The 26,089-nt window shown below is 38.1% G+C and overlaps 1 protein-coding gene across 7 annotated transcripts in view; it reads right to left on the reverse strand.

Moving 5' to 3' along the window:
• Positions 1–26,089, reverse strand: part of CD1H11orf65 (chromosome D1 C11orf65 homolog) — a 60,106-nt gene that overhangs the window by 12,911 nt on the left and 21,106 nt on the right. For 4 of the 7 annotated variants that reach the window (XM_042958116.1, XM_042958115.1, XM_042958117.1 and 1 more), the window contains exons 3-6: positions 18,529–18,621; positions 12,254–12,307; positions 11,926–12,126; positions 9,866–9,996 (exon numbers count right to left, since the gene is read on the reverse strand). In XM_042958116.1, the coding sequence (XP_042814050.1) occupies positions 9,866–9,996; positions 11,926–12,126; positions 12,254–12,307; positions 18,529–18,621 (479 nt within the window). Of the gene's footprint in view, positions 1–9,865; positions 9,997–11,925; positions 12,127–12,253; positions 12,308–18,528; positions 18,622–19,969; positions 20,014–22,570; positions 22,583–26,089 lie in introns of those variants that run through there. The other 3 variants (XM_042958120.1, XM_042958121.1, XM_042958119.1) reach the window with 3 other exon arrangements.

Genomic DNA, 26,089 nt, shown 5'->3' on the forward strand with positions numbered 1-26,089 from the left:
ACAATATAAACTTTGGCTTTATAGGTAATGTTGCAATATATCCAGTTTTAAATGATCTACTCTTTCTACGATAGAAAACTGAAAGAGAGAAAACATTACAAAAATATTTTTTCTGAATATACCAACAGGGAAAGAAGTTAAAATGCAAAATACCTAGTAAGAATTGAAGTGGTTTTTTAAAATATTTATTTATTTTGAGAGAGAGTGGGAGGGAGAAGGAAAAAGTACACAAGCACCAGCGGAGAGGGACAGAGAGAGAGAGGGAGAGAGAGACAGAGACAGAGAGGGAGAGAGAGAATTCCAAGCAGGCTCTGTGCTGTCAGCACAGAGCCCAAAACAGGGCTTAATCCCTTGAACATTTCTTCTCCATCCCCTGCAACCTTACAAAAAGGAAACATTACAACATCCAGTTATAAGGATTCACTCACTCACTCACTCACTCATTCAAGAAGCAACACATATTCATTAAGCATCTACTAGGTCTAATGAAGCTGTCCTTTCGGAGCTCCTAATGGAGGCGGCAGACAAATATACAGATATCTGCAGAAGTGTGACAAATGAGTATGTAAGACATCTATGAGGGCATGCCAAAAAAAAGTGCCCGTGCCTAGCTAAGTCAGGGAAGGCATCTCCTAGCTAAGGAGGTATGTGAGCCAAGTATCAAAGATGAAGATCTTGTTGCCATGTAACTGAGCCAGAGAAGAGCAACCTAGGGAGAGGGAGCATCACGTGGGGAGAGCTAAGGGTGAGTCCCTGGCATGTCTCAGGTAAGGAGGTGATTTGTGCTTTGGAAACATCACTTCAGAATTTATGCAAGGATGGGGAGAAGATTAGAGAGGAAGAAACCAATCAGAAGGACTCTGCAGATGCAGGAGAGAGGAGAACAATGAGAAGATGCCACAGGGAGGGAGAAAAATGCCAGTATTGGGAGATTCTTTGGAGGTAGAATAGGACTTTATGACAGATTACATGTGGGGGCTGATGAAAGGTAAGAAGTCAAGCATAACCTCTACTTTTCTGGCTTGGATGACTGGGTAAACAAATGATGGTGTCATAAACCGAGGGCGAGAGGAATGCTGAAAAGAAACAACTTTTACGATGAGAAATGTAAGAAATTCAGCTTAAGACCTGTTGAATCTGAGCTGGGAATGTCCATGTAATTAGAAAAACAGAGCTCAAGGGCACCTGGGTGGCTCAGTCGGGTAAGCATCTGACTTCGGCTCAGGTCATAATCTTGCAATTCACAAGTTTGAACGCCGTTGTCGGGCTCTGTGCTGACAGCTCAGAGCCTGGAGCCTGCTTTGGATTCTGTGTCTCCCTCTCGTTCTGCCCATCCCCCGCTCATGTTCTGTCTCTCTCTCTCATTTAATAAACATTTAAAAAAATTAAAAAAAAAAAAAAAAGAAAAACAGAGCTCACTTACGGATGAGGACTGTTTTGAGAGTAAATAAACAGAGGAAAGAAAAAAAGAAATAAGACAGATTAGCATCCATGTGCAACGACTTATTACCAGGTGTGTGTCTGCTGGTGCTTGGCCTGATCTTCAGCAAATCACACTGCCATTCTGTCAAAGCCAGCTGTTTCTAAGCGATGGCACATATGGTGAGTGTATTTTGTTGTTCTCAGCCTATTACCACACTTCTTTTGCTGCAAATGGGCCCCCTGGGTAGAGGCAATGTTGTATGGAATAAAATGATGATGGATAAGGCTTCTATAATAAATGGTATTGCTGACAGAAGTAAGGCAAGCTGAGAAAGAAAATACACATCCAGAATATTTATCACTGTGCATATAAAGGGATGCCACCTCTATATGGGAAGGGTCCAGTATCATCAGCCTGCCGCCAGGCAGCCAGCACATCCCATTGCTGGAGGCAAAGCAACGGCCTTTGCTGTACAGTTAGCTGTGACTATAGAGCCAGAACAGACTCCGTGAGGAAAAGACCATGTTTATGAGTCTATCTGTAGCCTTGATCTTGATACCCATGACCACTTTGTACATGGCTCCAGTGAGCAACCAGGTGAAAAAAACGACATCCACAGGATGGATCATCTTGTCCATCTGAATACTTAGGGCTTTCTGCTTCATAAACCCTTTGGAGGGCATTCACAAGGACACAAGTATACTCTATGCCCATTCTGAGTACACATGTCCCCACACCCAATCACCACTTTTCCAATCTAATTCCAAGTACCCAATTATGTGAGAAGATATTAGCCACTGCCCACAGTCAATAAGATCCCTGTCTCAAGCTATTTCACCTTCCTACATGAAGTGTAAAACCAGCTGGGCTCACTGGGAGGATACCCTTGGCCATTTTCTGGGCCTATTGAGGGGCTGTAATCTAGTGACTGTCCACGTTTGGATGTTGCCAGAATCCTGCGCAGATCCATGGGAAATGAGACCTAATGTAGTCTCTCTCTGTTAGCTGGTCACAGGGGACTCCCTACGAAGCCAAAGGCATGGAGATGAAGCAGAGCCAGTGAACATAAGCAGTGCTGAAGGAACCTGGGCACTGGCTCATACAGCTTACAGAGCTCTCTGGACCTTCTCAGACCCATTCTTTTCTATCCTGCATCCATTTCATTCTGAGATGATGCTGTTCACTCTCAGTTTTATGGTTCATTGGATTAGATAAAGCCCAGGTCAGTTCATAGCCACAGGGCACCTGGAATCCCACTGCCAAACATCCAGTCTCTACCAGGGCCCAGTAGCAGAACCAGAATTGCTTTTCAAATGTAACACAGTTGTAGGCAGAAGAGGGCACTACCTTTCTCCTAAACTCTCTGTGCTGAGATCTTCTTATTAAAACTCTTGGGAGACTCCATACACAAGTTCACAGTCTCTCACAGACATTTCCAATACTGGCGGGACTGCTTGGCCATCAAAGGGAAGTGGTGGGGCAGCTTGACCACACCGTGGACCTGTTACCATGTTTGTAAGAATACCATGTCCCACAAGAGCCTGGCAGCCTCCTTAGGTTACCTCTAATATGGGTTGGGGCAGCATGCCCCAATGGGGCATATTTTACCCCCTTAATCCAGGGAGCCGCTCTAAGTGCTGTGTGCCTTCAAGGTGGACGGTACAAGGTAGTGCAACTTGTCTCTCACTTTAGAAAGGATATCCCCAAATGTCTATTAGCTTTAGTTATGTGGCAAACCCTTAACATTGTGCAAAATGTATCTCTCTCCTTCTGGTGTGCATCTGTCTTATTAAGTCATCTGGGGACTTATTTTCTGCTCACTGCATCTGATTAGTATAAGGTCACCAAAGTAATGGAGAGGCACGATGGTCTGTGGGGACGGGGATGTGCAAGCCCCGGGGGGAAAACAGCAGGAGAGCCGACAGCCCTGAGAGTAAGATGTAGAGGCACATCCTCTTCTTTCCGTGCCAATGCCAATTGCTTCTCTTTTTGTTTACTGCTTGGGATGGGAAAGAACATGGGTCAGGTCAACAGCAGCGTACCAGGGGCCAGGGGCTGTGTGGATTTGCTGAATTAAAGGAACTTAGCTGCAGTCTGTGTCACCAGCTGACCGCCACCACTTCAAAGTTCCACTCTTCCTGTGAGCTAAAGGAACCAATCCCATCACCGCTTTCCCCACTGTCATCTCGTCTGTAAAAACAGCCACCACAGAGCTCATCAAGAATTCTGTTGCTCCCCACTGGGGCGCCTGGGTGGCTCAGTCAGTTAAGCAGAGGACTCAACTTCAGCTCAGGTTATGATCCTAGGGTCATGGGACCAAGTCCCATGTGGGGCTCCATGCTGAGTGTGGAGTCTTCTTAAAATTCACTCCCTGTCCTCAGCTGCAGCCATTTCTTACTTGACACATCTCCAAAGGCAAGGGAATTAAAAGCAAAGATGAACTATCGGGACCTCATCAAGATAAAAAGCTTCTGCACTGCAAAGGAAACAATCAACAAAACTAAAAGGCAACCAACGGAATGGGAAAAGATATCTGCCAAGTGACATATTGGATAAAGGGCTAGTATCCAAGAACTCACCAAACTCCACACTCGAAAAACAAATAATCCAGTGAAGAAATGGGAAGAAGACATGAATAGACACTTTTCCAAACCAGACATCCAGATGAACAGACACATGAAAAAATGCTCAATGTCACTCCTCATCAGGGAAAGAGAAATCAAAAAACACACTGACATACCACCTCACGCCGGTCAGAGTGGCTAAAGCGAACAAATCGGGACACTATAGATGCTGGAGAGGATGTGGAGAAATGGGAACCCTCTTGTACTGTTGGTGGGAATGCAAACTGGTGCAGCCGCTCTGGAAAACAGTGTGCAGGTTCTTCAAAAAATTAAGAATAGAGCTCCCCTTTGACCCAGCAATAGCACTGCTAGGAATTTACCCAAGGGATACAGGAGTGCTGATGCATAGGGGCACTTGTACCCCAATGTTTATAGCAGCACTGTCAACAGTAGCCAAATTATAGAAAGAGCCTAAAGGTCCATCAACTGACGAATGGATAAAGATGTGTTTTATATATACAATGGAATACTACTTGGCAATGAGAAAAAATGAAATCTGGCCACTTTCAGCAATGTGGATGGAACTGCAGGGTATTATGCTAAGGAAAGTCAGGCAGAGAAAGACAGATACCATATGTTCTCACTCATATGTGGATCCTGAGAAACTTAACAGAAGACCAGAGGGGAGGGGAAAGGGTGGGGGGGAAGTTACAGAGAAGGAAGGAGGCAAACCATAAGAGACTCTTAAATACTGAGAACAAACTGAGGGTACATGGGGGGTGGGAGAGAGGGGAAAATGGGTGATGGGCATTGAGGAGGGCACCTGTTGGGATGAGCACTGGGTGTTGTATGGAAACCAATTTGACAATAAATTATATTACAAAAAAAAAACCAAATCAAACCAAACCAAACAAAAAAACACCAAACCTTTAACTAGAGTCAGTGGAAATAAACTGCCCATCATAAAATAAGTGAGGTATTAGGAGAACTCAAATGTACAGACAGTCCAAAGAAAATACCTGAATTTTTTTTTGTTAGTAAATATTGGGTCTCAATATACCTCTTCCTTCAAGATGTGCTAAAATATAAGGATATATTGTCTTCCACATATTAATATAACTTTATTAATAGAGTAATTGATGCTTCCATTGTCCTAGATAAGTAGGTTTTTCATATTTGAGTTTTTAATTAATTTCTTCTAAAGATGTTAACATGCTTTGACTTATGTGGGGCTTAGTATTTGACATACAAAATTTAAATATTGTTGTATTTTATTTTATCATGAACTGCTTGTCGATATAAAATGGAGTAAGGGTGAGAGTGTGAGGGTAACTGTAATGGGACGTGATGTTGGTAGGAATGTTCTAAATTTTAGTTTGAGTGGTGGTTATATGGAAGTATTCAATTGACAAAACTCATCTAATTATACTTAGAATCTGTGTATTTTATTGTATACAGATTATGCCTCAATAAAAAACTTAAAATAGGAAAAAATAAAAAATAAGTAAAAATAAAAAATAAAATATCTTGCCAGAACCAAGGTCACTAAGATTTTCTCCTTTGCTTACCTGTAGATATTTTATGGTTTGGGCATTTATATTTATATCTATGATCTCTCACCAGATACAAAACTTCATATACATGGTGTGAGATAAAAATCAAGTTTCATTTTTCTGATTTTAATATGCAATTTGTTGAAAAGAATATTGTTTTCCAATTATATTGCCTTGGCACCTGTGTGAGATACACATGTATATTGGTAAGTTTTCTCAGCTATGTGCCATTAATCTATATATCTTTATGCTGATACCACAATGTCTTGAGTATAGTAGCTTTGTAGTAAGTCTTAGAATCAAGTAGTAAAAGTTCTCTAAATTTTATTTTTCCAAATTGTTTTGGCTAGTCTAGCTCCTTTGCGTTTCCATATAAATTTTCAAATCAACTTGTCAATTTCCCCAAAAAACCTGCTGGAACTTTTGACTGTTACTGCATTGAATGCACATATCAATTTGGAGACAATGGACATCTTAACAATAGTCTTCTGATCTATGACCACCATATATCTCGTCATTTATTTAGGTCTTCTTTAGGTTCTCTTAGCAATGTTTTACAGTTTTTAGTGTACAAGTCATACAGATTTTTTTTCTCTTAGGTGTTTCATATTTCCTTATGCTACTGTAAATGTTATTTTTTAACAATTCAATTTCCCAATGTTTCTTGCTGGAATATGGCAGTACAGTTGGTTTCTGTATCTCACAACCCTGATAAACTCACTTATTAATTCCAGTAGCTTTTTGGTAGGTTCCTTAGGATTGTGTACCCAGTCAATCATGTCAACTGTGGATAAAGACTCTTTCAGATCTTCTTTTCCAATCTCAGTGTCTTCCCCCTCCATCTTGCTTTACTGCATGGACTAGGACCTTCGGTCCAGTGTTGTAAAGAAGTGGTGAGAGCAGACATCCTTGCCTTGTTCTTCATCTTAGAGATAAAGCATTCAGTCTTTCACCACTGAGTATAATGTTAGCTGTAGGATTTTTGTAGATTTCCTTTATCGGGTTGAGGAGGTTCTCTTATATTCCTAGTTTGATAAGAGTGTTCATAATGAATGGTTGTTGGATTTTTGTAGTAGTTTTTCTGCATCTATTGAGATGGTCATATCCAATTTGCTTTGTAAGTCTGTTAGTATGATAAATAACAATGACTGACTTCCAAATGTTAAACCAACTGTGTATTCCTCAAACTCCATTTATGATGTTTACTATCCTATATATACGTTCTTCAGTGATACTGGTTGTTATTTTCTAATGATATCTTTTTTTATAAGTCTTAAGTCTCAGGTAATACTTTATAGATATTTTTGGGACATATTCCCTCCTATTTCTGGAAATATTGTATAAAATTGTACTCTATTAAATGCTTCTTAGAATTCACTAGGAAATCTATCTGTGCCTGGAGTTTTCTTTGTGGGATTTCTATCAACTAAAAATTCAATTTAATAGCAGGACCTATTTATGCTTTTTGTTTTTTTGAGTGAGTTTTAGTTTATGCCTTTCAATGAATTTTTCTTTCACCTAATTTTTTAAATTTGTATGCATTAAATTATTCATAATACATCTATATTGCTTTAATGCCTATAGGATTAAACATCCTTTTTATTTCTGATGTTTCTGAATTACATGTGTTATTTCTCTTTTCAAATTTTTATTTAGAGGTTCATAAACTGTATTGCTCTTTTCAAAAAAAAACCCAAGTTTTGATTTCCTTCATTTTTGCTGATGGTTTTCTGTTTGCAATGTTACTGCTTTCTACTGTTAGCATTTCCTTTCTTCTACTTGCTTCGGGTTTAACTTGCTCTTCTTTACTGGTTCTTATGTTGGAAGCTTAGATTACTGATTTGAGATTTTTTAAAAATATTTATTTACTTTTGAGAGAGAGAGAGAGATAGAGCACAGGAGGGGAGGGGCAGAGAGAGAGGGAGACACAGAATCTGAAGCAGGCTCCAGGCTCTGAGCTGTCAGCACAGAGCCTGATGCAGGGCTCGAACCTGTGAACCATGAGATCACGACCTGAGCCAAAGTTAGATGCTTAACCAACTGAGCCACACTGGTGCCCTGAGATCTTTCTTTTTAAATATAAGTATTTAATTCTCTTAAGTAAAAATTCTCTGTAAGTACTGCTTTAGCTGCATCCTTCAATTTTTGTTGTATTTTCATTTCCATTAAATCAAAAATATTTTCAAATTTCCCTTGTGACTTCTTGCACTCATAGATTATATAGAGGTATGCTGTTTAATATCTAAATAGTTGGACGTTTTCCAGAAAATTTTCTGTTATTACTGTTTTTAATTTTTTTTATTGATTTATTACTTTTAATTCATTTTTATGTTTTTAATTACTTTTTAATTCTATTGTGATCAGATAACATCCTCTGTATGATTTTAATTTTTTCAAATTTGTGGTTGTTTTATGACCTAGAATACAATGTATCTTGGTGGGATTTTTCACCAGCACTAGAAAAGAATATTCAGTGCTCATGCTGGGTACAGTGCTCTATAGATGCCAATTATGTCCAGTTTTGCTCAAGTCTTCTCTAGCCTTACTAAGTTACTGTCCACTTGTTCTACCAATCACTCATGAAAGGGCTTTGAAATCTCTGATTATAATTTTGGATTTGCCTATTTCTCCTTTCGGTACTATTAGTTTTTGTTTCATGTACTTCGAAGCTCTGTTATTAGGAAACAAGTATTTAGGACTGTTCTGTCCTTGTGTATAGTTTTCTTATCCAATCTGTCAAACTCTGCCTTTATTTGGGGTGCTCAGACCACTTGCATTTAAAATTATCACTGATATGATTGATTTCAGTCTACATCATGCTATTTGCTTTCTCTTTGTCCTCTCCGTTCTTTCCTTCCCTCTTTGTTTGCCCTTCTTTTGGACTGATTGCTTTTTATGATGCTATTTTATTTCCATCGTTACATTCTTATATTTATGTCTTTGTTCTTGTTGATTTTATGGTTGCTTTGGGGTTTGTAATATACATCTTTAACAACCACAGTCTACCTTAAACACTATTATACTACTTCATATGCACACTCAGGACCTTCTAGCAGTACATTTCCATCTCATCTCTCCCAACCTTTATGGCATCATTATCATACATTTTACTTTTGCACTGTTCTAAGTGTTCTTGGTGTTTCTGCTTTAAATAGTAAAAAAACTTTAAAAACTTAAATTTTTAAAAATTTTATTCAGTGATTAATTGCATCATATAATGGTATTATATTGGGGTTTTTTTGAACAATTTAATAGTAATGTCAAGAAAATAAGCAATTATATTTTGCTTGAAATGCAGATTTTCAATACAAGAGAAAAAGGAGTATAATTGTGGGATCAAAAATTAAAGTACAACTTGATTGGTAATATCAATATTAATTCATTCCTTTACAACTTTAATACCTATCTTTAAAAAGTTCAGTAAAAAACATGTAACACAAAATTTATCATCTTCTCTATCTTTAAGTGTTCAGTTCCATAGTTAATTATCTTTTAAAGAGATTTAAATAGTAAGAATAAAAGTTGTTTATATTTACTTACATAATTACCACTTTTGGTGTTCTTCATGGATCCAGGTTTCGACCTAGAACCATTTTTTTTCCTGCCAGAAAAATTTCTTGTAGTGCTGGTCCGCTCATAATAAGAGAATTCAGCTTTTATCTGTCCAAAAAGTTTCTTTCACCTCATCTTCAAAAGATATTTTGGTGGGTCTGTTGCTACTAATTAATTTTTCTTCTTAAATGGGGTCTATTTTCCTGTTTCTTTTCATGCCTGGTAACTGAATGCTATATAGTAGACATTGTGAATTTTATATGATTTGGGATACTGAAGTGTTTGTATTCCTTTAAATATTGTGGGGATTTGTTCTGGGTATGCAGTGAAGTAAACTTGTAAGCAATCTGATTTTTTGGCTTGCTTTAAACATTTGTTAGAAAGGTCCAGAATGACTTTTAGCATAATCCATTTAGGTCAGTGTCTTAGGACAGAAAGAAGGGTTGAGAAGGGTACAGAGTGGATCTGGAGGGCCAAATACAAGTTACCCAATATGTAAGAGTAAATCCTTATTTTCATATCTGATATTCCTATAGACTGTAATTTCCTTGGGATCAAAGGCATGTCTTTTTTCCATTTATATCTCAGAGAGTAACAGTGTCTCAGATAGCAGGCATTTGTTAAGTGTTTGCTTATCTAAATATTGTTTAAAACATAAACATTATCTTACATTTTCTTTTTAAAAATAACAAGCAGTTCTTTTCGTAGTGATACCATTTTTTAAGAAGAACTTAAAACAGTATATATTTAGTAAGTCTATTTCATCAACTTACATTTTCCTCATCCATTCTATTTTTCTAATTTTTCTTTTCTTTTCCATATCTTGCCTTCTCTTCAGTTTAGAGAAATGGAATTCGCTTTCTTTTTTGTCTCCCACCTCTACGTTTTCAGGAGACACCCAAAACTGTTGAGAAATGGAAAATGAATATACAAAGTGTTGAAATACTGATTGTGAGGTAATTTGGCTACAGTCAAAAGTTCTGTGTGTTCAGTAGGAATATGCCAAGAGAGAAACAGAGGAGAGAATACACCTCCTCTAAGGTATTTCTTATTATGCCACAGGTGAATAGCGCATTGAGCCTTCAGAGGCACATGTCACAGAAAGTCTAACAAAGCACTAGCATACTGAGGTACTTAATAACTATTCGTTGAATGGGTAAATGAAAAGACATACTCCAATAGTGTTTTTGTTTTTCATAAGAACAAACTCTACTCGTAAGAACAAACTCACCTACTCTCAGTGCTGTTGACGTTTGAAGACTCTAATTCTCAGGGAGGACAGGCACCCTCCAAGAACAGGGAAGTCTCATCATGATGTCTCAAGAGTTTGTGGTTTCCTGTATGGCATGCTATCCTAACTGGCTGCCTATTTTTCCTACTTCCAATTCACTGCCTCTCCTTCACCACATATTAAAAAACAAGGAGGAGAATTTTCTATCCCCCACAGCACTACGTATTTGTCTCTATTAAAGCACATATTTACTACACTGTACTGAAAAACTCTTTTTTACTTAAGTCTCTCCCAAATTAAAAGGCAAACTACTTGAGAGAAGGGACTATTTTATCTACCATTGTATCCCTAGCATCTAGTACGACGCCTGACATATGTTTGGTATGCAATAAAATTTGTTGAATAAATGTGTGAATACACAACTCGATCATGTTCACTTTTCATTCTTAGTATATTTAATATACTACATTCTATAATCTACATACCAGAGATTAAAAACTGGAATGAAGATATGAGGCCATATAAACAGACATCTAGAGCTACAGAACCTGATCATGTTAACCTAACCAAACATGCTTAGGTAGAAATTATCCCCACAAAAAGAGGAGGTAAAACATGGGTGTCTATGGAAAAGTCCCTACATCACATATACGTATTAAGAACTATGTATATTTAAAATCATTCCATTCAATTAATATGACGACATGTTAAAGTTCCAAACACCATGACAATCCAGATGATTTTCCACCAGTATCTGTCGTTACAAGCTCTGTAAGAGAAAATGTCATCTTTTTCTTAAGAATTCCCACCTCTAGGGGTGCCTGGGTGGCTCAGTCAGTTAAGTGATTGACTCTTGATTTCAGCTCAGGTCATGCATGATCTCATGGTTCGTGGGATCGGACTGTGTTGGGCTCTGTGCTGACACGGTGGAGCCTGGTTGGGGTTCTCTCTCTCCCTCTCTCTGCCCCTCCCCCTGCTCACGCCCTCTCTCTCTCTCAAAATAAATAAACACTAAAAAAAAAATTCCCACCTCTAGTCCAAGGATTAATAGAGTCAACAACATTTTCCAATTTGCTTTGTTATAAAGATACTAAACTGCTGAGTTCCAAACAGTATCTAAATATGGCCTAGATCGGGGGGCACCTGGGTGGCTCAGTCAGTTAAGCGGCCGACTTCGGCTCAGGTCATGATCTCGCGGTCCGTGAGTTCAAGCCCCGCATCGGGCTCTGTGCTGACACCTCAGAGCCTGGAGCCTGTTTCAGATTCTGTGTCTCCCTCTCTCTGACCCTCCCCTGTTCATGCTCTGTCTCTCTCTGTCTCAAAAATAAATAAACGTTAAAAACTTAAAAAAATAAAATAAAATAAATAAATAAATAAATATGGCCTAGATCAAAGCTGATTACTAGAAGTATAAGCAAATGTAAAGAAAAAAAAGATACACTGTTGATCTTGAAGTATTATTAGTAACCTCTGGGTACTTACCATCATCAGTTTTTATCAGTTAAATTACCAAGATTTATTATTTTAAAATTATTTTTCAAAAAGACAAAAGAGTTCCTAAATATGTAAGATTCAAAATTATTAATATTTTTATTTTCTTACTGTATCAGAGACAAGCCTCCAGCCATTGTTCTCGATACGACGATACCAGCCACGATGATCCTCTTCCTGAAGATTATCACTTTTAATATGAGACGTATATTTTGCTGGAAGTCTTGTATAATCTCTAGGGCTATTAGCACACAGATCTTCAATAGGTCTATGAGTGAAAATTTTATAGTATATATCAGGTGGAAATTTAACCTGTATATGGAAAAGTTCAAAGGACCACTGTAATCACAAAAGTGATTTATATTTTTAAAATTTAAATCTTTTAAATTTCATATAAATGTGCTTTAAAATTACCAAATAAGAATTCACCCATACTTACACCACCTAATCTGAATCGTACATGAATGCCCGCAGCAGCATCTAGCAGCTCTGCCTACAAAAAAATACATGACTCTTCAAAATTCTGTGTGTATCAACTCACCACTTCTCACTCTATCATGCTAAAATAGTGCTGAATATTAATTATTTATGAAATAGGTCAAGTAAATAAGCCTTAAATAATTATTTTTAAATTAAAATATATTTTAAGATTTAACTTCTAATGGGCATCCAATAAGTAAAACAGCTTTTGTAACTGGAAAAATGATACCAAATATGTTCCCTTTCTGTGCAACATATAAGTATAAAAGCCAAGTGATTTGTTATTCCAAAAACAGAAATTTTAAGTAAGTCCTCAAACATATGACTTACATATTTATCTTACAGGTAAATTCAGAGTAAAAAAAATGTCATTGGCTAATCCACGTTTAACACAAGATGACCGTTCCTAAGTAGCTTTTCTTAAATCAAAAATCCATGCTTAAATTTTTTAAGAATTGTATAGAATTGGTCTTCTAAATTTTAATGCCTTGCACCAAATGTAAAAGAGAGAAAACAATTTTGGTTCCTCTAACAGAAGAGTTCAAGCTTACCACCTGATAGTACTGTTAGATGAGAATATACATATTATCCTAAATTGTTCAGTCTATAAAGCCTAAAAGACTACCTTAAGTTTTGCATAATTTTCTCCTGACTAAAAAGCATATACATACATACATACATACATACATATGTAGGGTCATAGTTCAATCGTGAAAGATATGTTTTATAACAGGATCTTAAACTTACATTTATAAAATTTATACAGGTGACCCTTAAACAACATGGGTTTGAACTGCACAGGTCCACTTATATGTGGATTTTTTATAGTATAGCATTGTAAATGTATTTTCTTCTTATGACCTTCTTAATAACACGTTATTTTCTCTAGCTTAACTTACTGTATGAGTACAGTGTATAATACATGTAACATACAAAATATATATTAATTGACTATGCTATTAGTAAAGTTTTCGGTCAACAGTAGGCTATCTGTAGTTGAGTTTTTGGAGAGTCACAAGTTATACATGGATTCTCTACTGCATGGGCAGAGGGTCACTGCCCCTATCCCAACGTTATTCAAGGGTCAACTGTATATACTTTTTAAACACAATTCATTATATATATACTTTTATGTCCACTAAAGTAGGCAAATCTTAAGTGTACAGCTTCATGGAATTTTTTCCTTCCTATTTCAGTCAGTTAGGGTGAGGTGCTAATCATGTCAATCCAATCAAAAATTTAGCTGGCTCAAGCCTGGACTGCAGTTTTAGTAATCTATGTCTGGTTTGTCCACTTCCAGTTTTCCCCTATTTCTTAGATATGGCAACTCTCTATCTCTTCAACTATGAAAGCCTATGGGAAATTCAAAAGTACTTTGAGAAGATTTAAGCTTAATTCTTTATCCTTCTACCTACCATCTACAAACTCAAATGGGGATGAGAGTCAGCTGTGTATTTGAGGCAGTTCCTTTCCCTTAAGCATGACTCTGTCTCCTATGCCTATGGGGAATTTCATTTAGTGCAGTAGTGTTATTTAAAATGGCCTTAGATTAGCTGTAAATACTCAATGCAAATTCTAGGGAACCAAAAATTAGTAAAAAAGAGGTATAATTGATATGCTGAGAGGAAAGAAAATGTAATCATATAAAATGCTCAATTAAAACCAGAGAAGACAGAAAAAGGGTGTAATAGAAAAAAAGAAACAAAGAACAAGGGCAAGAAATAGAAGACATTAAATATGTTAGACATCAATCACCATACTAAATATCAATGGTCTAAATACACAAGTTAAATGGCAGAGACTGACAGAATAGATTAAAAAAAAAAAGACCCAACTCTATGTTGTCTGTAAGAAAACCATTTAAAATATAAAGACACAGATAGGGTAAAAGCATAGTAATGGAGAAAGATATACTATATTAACTAACACTGATTAAACAAAAACCGAGAAGCTGTATTAATTTCAGAGACAGCTGAATTCAGAGCAAGAAAAATCATCAGGGATAAAGAAGAGGATTACAAGATGATAATGTGGCCACTTCTCTGAGGAGACATAACAATCCATAAAGTATATATACCTAACAACATAGTATCAAAATATGAAGGCAAAAACTGAAAGAACCGCAAGGAGAACTAGAGAAATCCACTATTATAGTTGGAGAATTTGATACCTCTCTATCATTAATTGACATATTCAGCGGTCTATTATGAAAATGAAGAACACTTTCAATTAACTGGATTTAGATTTCTACAACACTTCATCCAACAACAGCAAACATACATTCTACTCAAGCTTACAGAGAACTTTTATTTACCAACATAGAACATGTTATGGACCATAAAGTACACTTTAACAACTGTAAAATAAGAGAAATCATACAAAGTATACTTTCAGACTCCAATGTAATTAAACTAGAAATCAGTAACAGAAGGATAGTCCGAAAATGCCCAGACATTTGGACAGTGACAAATGCCCAGACATTTGGACATTTGGACTTGGGCAGTGAACAACACACTTCTAAATAACAGGTGGATCAAATAGGAAGTCTCAAGAGAATTTTAAAATATTTTGAACTAAATTAAAATGAAAACACAGCTTATCAAATTTTGTGAAATGCACTGAAAACAGTGCTTAGGGGAAAATTTATAGCACTAACTACATATATCTGAAAACAAGAAAGACTTGAAATCAATAATGTAGGCTTCCATCTTAAGAAACTAGGAAAACAAATTAAATCAAAAGTAAGCAAAAGTCAAGAATAAAAAAACAGAAATCAATGAAATTGAAACAGGAAATCAACAGAGAAAAATCAAAGAAATTAAAACCAATAAAGCTCAATAAAACCAATAAGCTTCTGTACAAAAAAACTAAGAAGGAAAAAATAGAAAGAAGACACAAATGACTAATATCAGAAAAGAGGGGCCATTACTACTGATTCCATGGACAGTAAAAGGATAATTAACAAATATTATGAAAAACTCTATTCCCACAGATTTGATAAATGGTTCAATTCCTTGAAAGACATAACCTGACAAAACTCACACAGGAGAAATGGAAAATCTGAATAGACTAATACCTATTAAAGAAACTGAATGAATTAACCTTTCAAAAAAGAAAGCACCAAGCCTCAATGGGTTCAATGGTAAACTCTACAAAATATTTAAGGAAAAAAAAATATCAATTCTCTACTATCTCTTCCAGAAAACAGAAGCAAAGGGGACAGTTCCTAACACTACTCTAAATACCATTACTCTAAATACCAAAAACATAGGGGTGCCTGGTTTTCAGTGGCTCAGTCAGTTAAGCATCCAATCTGGATTTTGGCTCAGGTTACGATCTCATGGTTCATGGGTTCCAGCCCCACGGACCCTGTGTTGACAGTGCAGAGCCTGTTTAGGATTCTCTCTCCCTCCCTCTCTCTGCCCCTCCCTAGCTTGCATTCTCTCTCTCTCTCTCTCTCTCTCTCGTTAAATAAACTTAAAAAAATAAATAAAATTTACATGGAAATACAAAGCATCCAACGATAGCCTGGAAGTGTCTTCTTGAAGAACTACAAAATGGGAGTATTGTCTACCATATAATATACTTGTTACAAACTCAAAGTAATTATAACAAGGCTGGAAAAATAGATCATGGAAGGTAATAGAGAATTCACAAACAGACTCATACATAACTGGTTACTTGATTTATGATAAAAGTGGCATGGCAGAGCAGTGGAGGCAGTGGAGAAAGGACTATCTTTTTAATAAACAGTGTTTGATCATTTTGAGATCTATAAGGAAGAATATGAAAGGGATCTCTACCCCACACCATACACAAAAAAATGAATCCCGAGTAGTTTATATATCTAAATATGAAAAGAAAATCAATAAAGTTTATATAATATAGGAGAATAATTTCATGATTTCAGGATTGGCGAAGCTTATAAAAAGCGCCAATCATACACAAAAGCACTGATAATCTTAAGTACATTAAAATCAAGAATGCTGGGGGCACTTGGGTGGTTCAGTTGATTAAGCATGCGACATCAGCTCAGGTCATGACCTCGTGGTTGTGGATTTAAGCCCCGCATCAGGCTTTGTGCTGACAGCTCAGAGCCTGGAGTCTGCTTCAGATTCTGTGTCTCCCTCTCTCTCTGCCCCCTCCACCCATCACTCACACTCTCTCTCTCAAAAAAAAAAAAAAAAAAAAAGGAGCGCCTGGGTGGCTCAGTCAGTTGAGCGTCTGACTCTTGATTTCGGCTCAGGTCATGATCTCACAGTTTGTGAGTTCAAGCCCCATGTCAGGCTCTGTGCTGACAGCATGGGTCCTGCTTGGGATTCTCTCCCTCCATCTCTCTCTCTCTCTCTCTCTCTGTTCCTCGGCTTGCTTTCTCTCTCTCTTCCAATCTCAAAATAAATAAAGTATCAAAAAAAAATAAAAATAAAAAAATAAAAAACATAAAAAATTTTTATTAAGAACTCTGTTCACCAAAAGACATTCTTGTTTCAAAATACTAACCTAGGGATTGGGGAAAGAGGGTGGAAATATAGATGAAGCAAGACTGGCGGGGAATTGCTAATTGTTGAAGCTAGGTGATGGGTACCTGTAGTCTATTACTTTATTCTTTCGACTTTTGTAATATGTTTGCCATTTTTCATGATAAAAAACACACAGTGAGGACCATCCTAAGAGTGACAAGTCAAGTCACAGAATGGAACACGAAATGACAAGGACTTTTATGAAGACTATATAAAGAACTGCTTTAAACTAGTAGGAATAAGAGACAATATACACATAAAAGACACCAAAAAAATGTCAGGAGCTCAGCTGATCCGGAAGAACAGTACGTGAGATGTCAGTGTCAGAGTAGCCAATTAAGGAAACAAGCACAAAGGGAAAGAAAGCTTTTGACCACTTACTACATGATAATAAGAAAGAGTTAGGGCGTCTACAACTAGAGGAGGCACCAGTCCACCTGTTCCATCTCACCCTCACCATCCCCCCCCCCCCCAGCGTGAGCAGTGCAGTGACAGAGAGTCAGGTGGATCAGCACAGAATCCTGAACAAAAGGCTCCAGCAGTGGTAGGGACCATAAGGTGTGTATATTTGGGGTAGGAGGTATGTAGGAGATTAAGGGAGGACAGTCTGAGTGGACTGAGTCAGAGTGGGAAAAGGGTCTTCAAGGTTTCCCCCATAAAGAGGTCTCAGCAGAGGTGTCTGAAGACCTCAGCTCAAAGCCTCAGATAAAGAACTAAAAATGAAAGTGCTGGGACTAGATACTTAAATATGTCGGGGGTCGGGGGTTCCGTCCAGGGTGTCTGAGTCCCAGCCTGAGCTCCCTTGAGAGGCTGCAGGACACTGCCATGCACCAAGTCTGATTGTGAGGAGGGGACAGCTTTCCCGTGTGGGGCCTGTTGGATAAAGTCCCTGTAATTGTGTCTGGTCAGGCCTGGAAGAGCACACAGGATTGTAACCAGGAGCGGAACTCCTCACAAAGATGTGCAACTTCACTAGCTATCAGGGAAAGGCAAATTAAAAAGCTGAAATTAAACATTGATAAGGATGTAAAGCACCAAGAATTCCAAGAGACGGATGATGGCTAATACAAATTGTACAGTAACTTTGGAATATAGTTTGGCAGATCCCGTTACCCAGAAATTCCATTTCTAGGTAGAATAGAAACCAAAAGAAATTCGTGCACATATGCACCAGGGCAGATGAATAAGAATGTTCCCCAAAGCAATCTTTATAACAGACTCAAACTGGAAAAAATATATATGTATAAATGTCAACCACTGAATGAATTAACTGTAGTGTGTGTGTGTGTATAATGAAATAATTATCATTGTTTTTCATAAAATGAATACAATTCAGCTACACAAACACAATGCTGAATGAACAAAAGCGCACCATAAGATTCTATTTACATACAGTTCAAAAACAGAGAAAACTAAAGAAAAAAAAGCTGCACAAAATGGTGGTTGCCTCTCGGGAGCAGGGAAATTGGCGGTGATGTGCAAAGCCTGGAAGGCAGTGGTTTGAAGTAGGAAACATTGATCTGGGTTATGTAAGTTACACAGGGGGTTGTTTGTGATGATTCAGTGACCTTATACATTTATGTTTCATGAACTTTTCTATAACGTGCTTCAATAAAAAAGTGTTTGAAAAGAAACAAATACAAGCATATTTATAAAGCAGCCACACATCTTGAAGGGAAAACACAGATGCTGTACGAATAAACAGTGTCCTCACCTCTTTAGGATTGATGTATCTCACTATCTGACGTGGCTCTCCTCGTCTTCTTAGATCAATCAGTCTTTTAAAGTGTTGGAAGACAGTGACATTCTAAAGGTTCAAATACATAAGACTGTATGGTCAAAACTGGATTTTCTACCTCTGATTAGCTTTTTGCCTAATTAGGGCAAAATGAGTAAAAACCATATAATAGATTTTATGTGTGTAAACTAGATTTTAGAAATATTACCACTCACGATTTACTTTGACAAGCCAGGCAATACCAATTTTATTCTCACAACGAGTTTTACCCTTCACTTTGGAAGTGCATCACTAGCAACTGTAAAGAAAATACCCAGGACATTGGTTGAGTTGCTTTTGCATGTTCCAGAGTCATCCAGGAGGAAGACAAAATAGAGCCTACTGGTTAAGAACACGGAGCATGGCATCATATTATCTGAGTTCAACAGTTAGTACCAACTCACCATGTGACCCTGGACAAGTTGCTTAAATTCTCTCCTCGGTGTCTCACCAAAAAATGGGAATGATAGTGGCTATCTCCTACAGCTATGGTGAGGAGTTCATGAGTTAATATTCATAAAGCACTCAGAACAACTTCTGGCCCAAGAAAGCACTAAATAATTATTATTCTAGTATTACCATTACAGAAACCTCATTACTGTAGTAATTCCACTGATTTACAAACCCTACCTACTATTCATGTTAGGACACATATTTGGTCAAACAACTCCAAACAACTTTTTTTTTTTTTTTTTTTTGAGAGAGAGAGAAAGAGAGAGAGAGAGAGGCAGAGGGAGGAAGATACAGAACCCAAAGCAGGCTCCAGGCTCTGAGCTGTCAGTACAGAGTCTGACTCAGCGCTTGAACTCATGAACCGCGAGATCATGACCTGCACTGAAGTCGGATTTTTTTTCAACGTTTTTTAACGTTAATTTATTTTTTAACGTTTTTTTTTTTTTTTACGTTTATTATTTAACGTTTTTTTTTTTTTTTTTTACGTTTATTTATTTTGGGACAGAGAGAGACAGAGCATGAACGGGGGAAGGGCAGAGAGAGAGGGAGACACAGAACCGGAAGCAGGCTCCAGGCTCTGAGCCATCAGCCCAGAGCCCAACGCGGGGCTCGAACTCACAGAACGTGAGATTGTGACCTGAACTGAAGTCGGTCACTTAACCGACTGAGCCACCCAGGCGCCCCTGAAGTTGGGTATTAACTGACTGAACCACCCAGGCACCCCTCCAAACAATTCTTCTCTCTCAGACAACAATTTCTTTGGTAACACTCTCTTCATACTCTACCCCCCAAAAAACCCTTACTAACTCTTGGTAAACTCCCCCTACCCCACCCGTGAGCTTACGTTAAATCAAATAAATTCAAACTGAATCCACATCACTAATAAGACAATTTGAATCCCCACTGCTTCAATGAAGCACATTACCTGTGGAGATGGTGTAGCCCACATCAAAACAGATAATATTCTTTCTGAAAGGAAGATATAATTTCCAGTAGGTATAACCCCAAGTTGAGTATCAAGAAAAATTTATGGTGATACCTTGGGGGATGGTGAATAAAAATTTAGTGCTTTTAGAATGGGTTCGGACTTAAGCGATCATCAACATAATATAAACAGCTATGCGCATGAGATGTTATCTATAACCTAACGGTAACCACAAATCAAAAGCTATTAATAGATATGTAAAAAAACAAAGAGAAAGGAATCCAAGTAATATCACTAAAGAAAGCCATCAGAGGGTGGGGACAGGAGGGAGGAGGAGGGGACAGAGAGGGGGAGGGGGCCACGGTGGGGTGGGATGGCCTTCTGGCCTAGGTGGCAGAAGTGGTGGCCGCAGCTGACCAGCCTGCTGCTCTCTCACTTCTGCTTGGGCTTCCCGGCTCCTCCCTTTCCCCTCCCCCCCGCAGATGGAGAGGGTGGCCCTGCTGTGGATGGTCAGATAGCTCCCGCCACCCATCTCTGGCCCCAGTCAGCATGGAACAGACCAGGAGGAAGCTGGCGGGAGGGCTGCCGGCCTGTGTGATAGACTGGGGCACACAGCAGACAAAATTAGGAGATGCTGAAAACACAGAGCCACAGCTTATCATCCCCTCCTGTTCTGCCAGTAAGGAGTCAGCGGAAGTGGAAAGTGGGTGATCGAGCTCAAGGGAGGGTGATGAAAGGTGGTGATCACCTAGGCTTCCTCATTGGTGATGAAGCAATAGGAAAACCTATGTAGGCAACACAGAGGCCAATTTGCTGTGGTGTAGCTGAAGATTGGGACTTGATGGAAAGGTTATGGAACAAGTGATTTTTAAGTATTTAAGGGCAGAACAAGAAGACTATTTCCAAAACTGTAAGCAATAAATTTCTGTTGCTTATCATCCACCCAGTCTGTTGTAGTTCATTCTAGCCGCCCAAATGGACCAACACAAGTACTAAGGATCTGAACAACATGGTTAGCCAGTAGGACTTAAACCATGTCGGAATACATTTTTTTCCTCAAGTTCATGTGAAACATTTACCAAAATAGACTTTTTTCCAGGACAGGGAAGTTTCAACAAATTTCAAGTTATTAAAATCATATAAGAAGGAGGAGCCAAGATGGCGGAACAGCATGGAAGCTTTTTGTGTGTCTCACGTCCATGAAATACAGCCAGACCAACACTAAACCATCCTACACACCTAGAAAACTGATTGGAGGATTAACACAACAATCTGCACAACCTGAACCACAGAATAGAGCAGGTATGTGGTGCGGAGAGCTGAACTTGGGGAGCGAGAAGCCCTGAAAAGTAGGAAACCACTTTTGTGGGCAGAGAGAGGACGGAGACTGGGGGGGGGGGGGGAGAATACATGAAAATCACCCCTCCCCAAAAGCAGCTGGAGAGAAAGTAGAAAATTGGAAACAGCCGCAGGGACTAAACTAAAAAGGGAGAAAGGAGAAAGTTTAAATTCCATTAAGACTGTAAACAAGGGGAGCACAAAGGCTGCAGCTCCTCAGCTCAATACCTGGCAGTGCTCTGGTGGGAAGGGCGAACCCCCAGGAAGAGGGTGGGGTCCGGGAGGTTCTCGGGCCTCACAGGGAAAAGCGGTTCCACTGCTGGAAGGACATTTGGTAAAGACTGTTGAAGCCACCTGGTCCCAGCAGATCCCGGAAGGCGGCCACATTCGCTGGTGCTGGGGCAAGGTTGTTAAGGGTGCAGCCTGGTGCCAGATGTGTGCTGCGATTTTCCATAATCCCTGAGACGCTGCTGCTACACTGTCTCGCGAACTTTTTCTGGGGCGGGCTGGCATTCTGGCCGCAGTCTCGGGGCACCGGCAAAAACAGGGTCCAACGGGCATAGCTGGGTGCAGCCGATATTCAGCCATTGCTCATTCGGCCATTGCTCGGTGAGACCGTCCCGCAGAGGGGCAGAACGGGTCAAAGCCGCAGTCCTTCGGAAGTAGGAGGCCGGGGAAAACAGCCGCATCTGAGATAAGGCTTGGGAGAGAGGTGCTGCCTGGAGCCTGGTCATGAAGAGTGAAGAAACGGAGAGTGGACGAGAGTTGAAGACAGAGGACGAGTGCACGATTGCTGATCCGGGAGAACAGACTGGGTAGCTGAGTGGCGCCATTTTCACTGCTCCCGCGCATGCACGTACGCACCTACGAGCCCTGCAACAATCCACCCCAGTAGGCTAGCAGCGCCATCTAGTGGACAGCAGAGCTGTCCCAACTGGGACAGCTTCGCTCTTCAAGGACACAAACCTCACTGCCGGCTTAATTTATGGACTATAAAGAGCTACATAGACTGACTTCTAGGGGAAAATGAAGCAGTTTCAGTACTACTTCAATCTGTTAGCAGGTTCATCTATTCAATTTTCTTTCTTTTTCATTTTTCTCTTTTACAATTCTTTTTCTTGAATACAGAAAGAGAAAAAATTCATTTTTTCAATTTTTATTAAAAATATCTTTTTTATTACTATATTTTTTACTTTTGTGTAAATTTTTAAAAATTCTACTTTACTTCCATCATTTTATTTTAGTCTACTTCAGTGTACTCACCTTTTCAAATTCTCAATTTCCTTTTTTTTCTTTCTTTTTTTCTCTTTTTTGTTTCATTTCTTTTTCTTGAATGCAGAAAGAGAAAAACTTCATTTTTCTTTCAGTTTCTATTAAAAATATTTTTATTTTATTTTTATTACTATATTTTTTGCTGTTATGTAAATTTTTTCAAATTCTATTTTACTTCCATCATTTTATTTTAGTCTACTAGAGTGTATTCACTTTTTCAAATTTTCAAACGATTTTTTCTTATCTTTTTTCTTTTTCATTTCTTTTCTTTTTTCTTAAAAACAGAAAATGAAAAAATTCATATTTATTTTTAATTTTCATTAAAAATATTAATTTTTTTCTACTACATTCTTTACTTTTGTGTGTATTTTTTCAAATTCTATTTTACCCCCATCATCTTAGTCTACTTCAGTGTATTCACTCTTTCAAATTTTCAAACACTTTCCTTCCCCCCACCCCCGCCTTTTTTTCTTTAATCTGTCAAACCACTTTCAACACCCAGACCAAAACACACCTAGGATCTAGCATCATCTATTCGATTTTTGTGTGTGTCTGTTTTTAATTTTTAATTTCAATATAGTTTTAATTTTAATTTTTTTAATTTCAATTTTTCTACCTCATTAATTACTTTCCTCCCTTCAAAATGACAAAACGAAGGAATTCACCCCAAAAGAAAGAGCACAAAGAAACGACAGCCAAGGATTTAACCAACACAGATAGGAGTAAGATGTCTGAACCAGAATTTAAAATCACCATAATAAGAATACTAGCTGGAGTCAAACATAGATTAGAATCCCCTTCTGCAGAGATAAAGGAAGTAAAAAATAGCCAGAATGAAATTAAAAATGCTGTAACAGAGCTGCAATCACGGATGGATGCAGCGGTGGCAAGATGGATGAGGCAGAACAGAGAATCAGCGATACAGAGGACAAACTTATAAAGAATAAGGAAGCGGAAAAAAAGAGGGAGATTAAGGCAAAAGAGCATGATTTAAGAATTAGAGAAATCAGTGACTCATTAAAAATGAACAACATCAGAATCATAGGGGTCCCAGAAGAGGAAGAGAGAGAAATAGGGGTAGAAGGGTTATGTGAGCAAATCATAGGGGGAAAACTTTCCTGTGTTTAAGACACAGACATCAAAATCCAGGAAGCACAGACGATCCCCATTAGATTCAACAAAAACCGACCATCAACAAGGCATATCATAGTCAAATTCACAAAATACTCAGGCAAGGAGAGAATCACGAAAGCAGCAAGGGAAAAAAAGTCTCTAACATACAAGGGAAGACAGATCAGGTTGGAAGCAGACCTATCCACAGAAACTTGGCAGGCCAGAAGGGAGTGGCGGGATATATTCAGTGTTTGAATCAGAAAAATATGCAGCCAAGAATTCTTTATCCATCAAGGCTGTCATTCAAAATAGAAGGAGAGATAAAAAGTTTCCCAGACAAACAAAAATTAAAGGGAGTTTGTAACCACTAAACCAGCCCTGCAAGAAATTTTAAGGGGGACTTTCCGAGGGGAGAAAAGATGAAATAAATAAATAAATAAATAAGTAAGTAAATAAATAAATAAATACCAAAAGCAACAAAAGATTAGAAAGGACCAGAGAACATCACCAGAAACTCCAACTCTACAAGCATCATAATAGCAATAAATTTATATCTTTCAGTACTCACTCTAAATGTCAATGGACTCAATGCTCCAAGCAAAAGACATAGGGTAACAGAATGGATAAGAAAACAAGACCCATCTACATGCTGTTTACAAGAGACCCACTTTAGACCTAAAGGCACCTTCAGATTGAAAATAAGGGGATGGAGAACCATCTAACATGCTAATGGTCAACAAAAGAAAGCCGGAGTAGCCATACTTATATCAGACAAGCTAAACTTTAAAATAAAGACTGTATCAAGGGATGCAGAAGGGCATTATACCATAATCAAGGGGTCTATACACCAAGAAGACCTAACAATTATAAAAATTTATGCGCCAAATGTGAGAGCACCCAAATATATAAATCAATTAATCACAAACATCAGGAAACTCATCGATAGTAATACCTTAATAGTAGGAGACTTCAACACCCCACTCACAGCAATGGACAGATCATCTAATAAAAAAATCAACAAGGAAACAATGGTTTTGAATGACACACTGGATCAGATGGACTTAACAGATATATTCAGAACATTTCATCCTAAAACAGCAGAATATACATTCTTCTCCAGTGCACATGGAATGTTCTCCAGAATAGACCATATACTGGGACACAAATCGGCCCTAAGTAAGTACAAAAAGACTGAGATCATACCGTGCATATTTTCAGACCACAATGCTATGAAACTTGAAATCAACCACAAGAAAAAATTTGGTAAGGTAACAAATACTTGGAGACTGAAGAACATCCTACTAAAGAATGAACGGGCTAACCAAGCACTTAAAGAGGAAATTAAAAAGTATATGGAAGTCAATGAAAATGATAACACCACAACCCAAAACCTCTGGAACGCAGCAAAGGCGGTCATAAGAGAAAAGTATATAGCAATCCAGGCCTTCCTAAAGAAGGAAGAAAGATCTCAGATACACAACCTAACCTTATGCCTTCAGGAGCTGGAAAAAGATCAGCAAATAAAACCCAAAACCAGCAGAAGACAGGAAATCATAAAGATTAGAGCAGAAATTAATGCTACTGAAACCAAAAGAGCCAGTAGAACAGATCAATGAAACCAGAAGCTGGTTCTTTGAAAAAATTAACAAAATTGATAAACCACTAGCCAGTTGGATCAAGAAGAAAAAGGAAAGGACCCAAATAAATAAAATCAAGAATGAAACAGGAGAGATCACAACCAACACAACAGAAATAAAAACAATAATAAGAGAATATTATGAGCAATTTTATGCCAATAAAAAGGGTAATCTGGAAGAAATGGACAAATTCCTAGAAACATATACACTACCAAAACTGAAACAGGAAGATACAGAAAATGTGAACAGACCCATAGCCAGTAAAGAAATCAAATTAATAATAAAAAAAAAAAATCTCCCAAAAAACAAGAGTCCAGAGCCAGATGGCTTTCCAGGGGAATTACACCAAACATTTAAGGAAGAGTTAACACCTATTCTCTTGAAAATAGAAATGGAAGGAAAACTTCCAAACTCTTTCTATGAAGCCAGCATTACCTTGATTCCAAAACCAGACAGAGACCCCACTAAAAAGGAGAACTATAGACCAATTTCCCTGATGAACATGGATGCAAAAATCCTCAACAAGATATGAGCCAACCTGATCCAACAATACATTAAAAAAACTATTCACCACGACCAAATGGGATTTATACCTGGGATGCAGGGCTGGTTCAATATCTGCAAAACAATTAACTTGGTGATTCATCACATCAATAAAAGAAAGGACAAGAACCACATGATCCTCTCAATAAATGCAGAGAAAGCATTTGACAAAATACAGCATCATTTCTTGATAAAAACCCTCAAGAAAGTAGGGATA

The sequence above is a fragment of the Panthera tigris genome, chromosome D1 (genome assembly GCF_018350195.1).
Source record: "Panthera tigris isolate Pti1 chromosome D1, P.tigris_Pti1_mat1.1, whole genome shotgun sequence".
NCBI classification, from domain to species: Eukaryota; Metazoa; Chordata; class Mammalia; order Carnivora; family Felidae; genus Panthera; species Panthera tigris.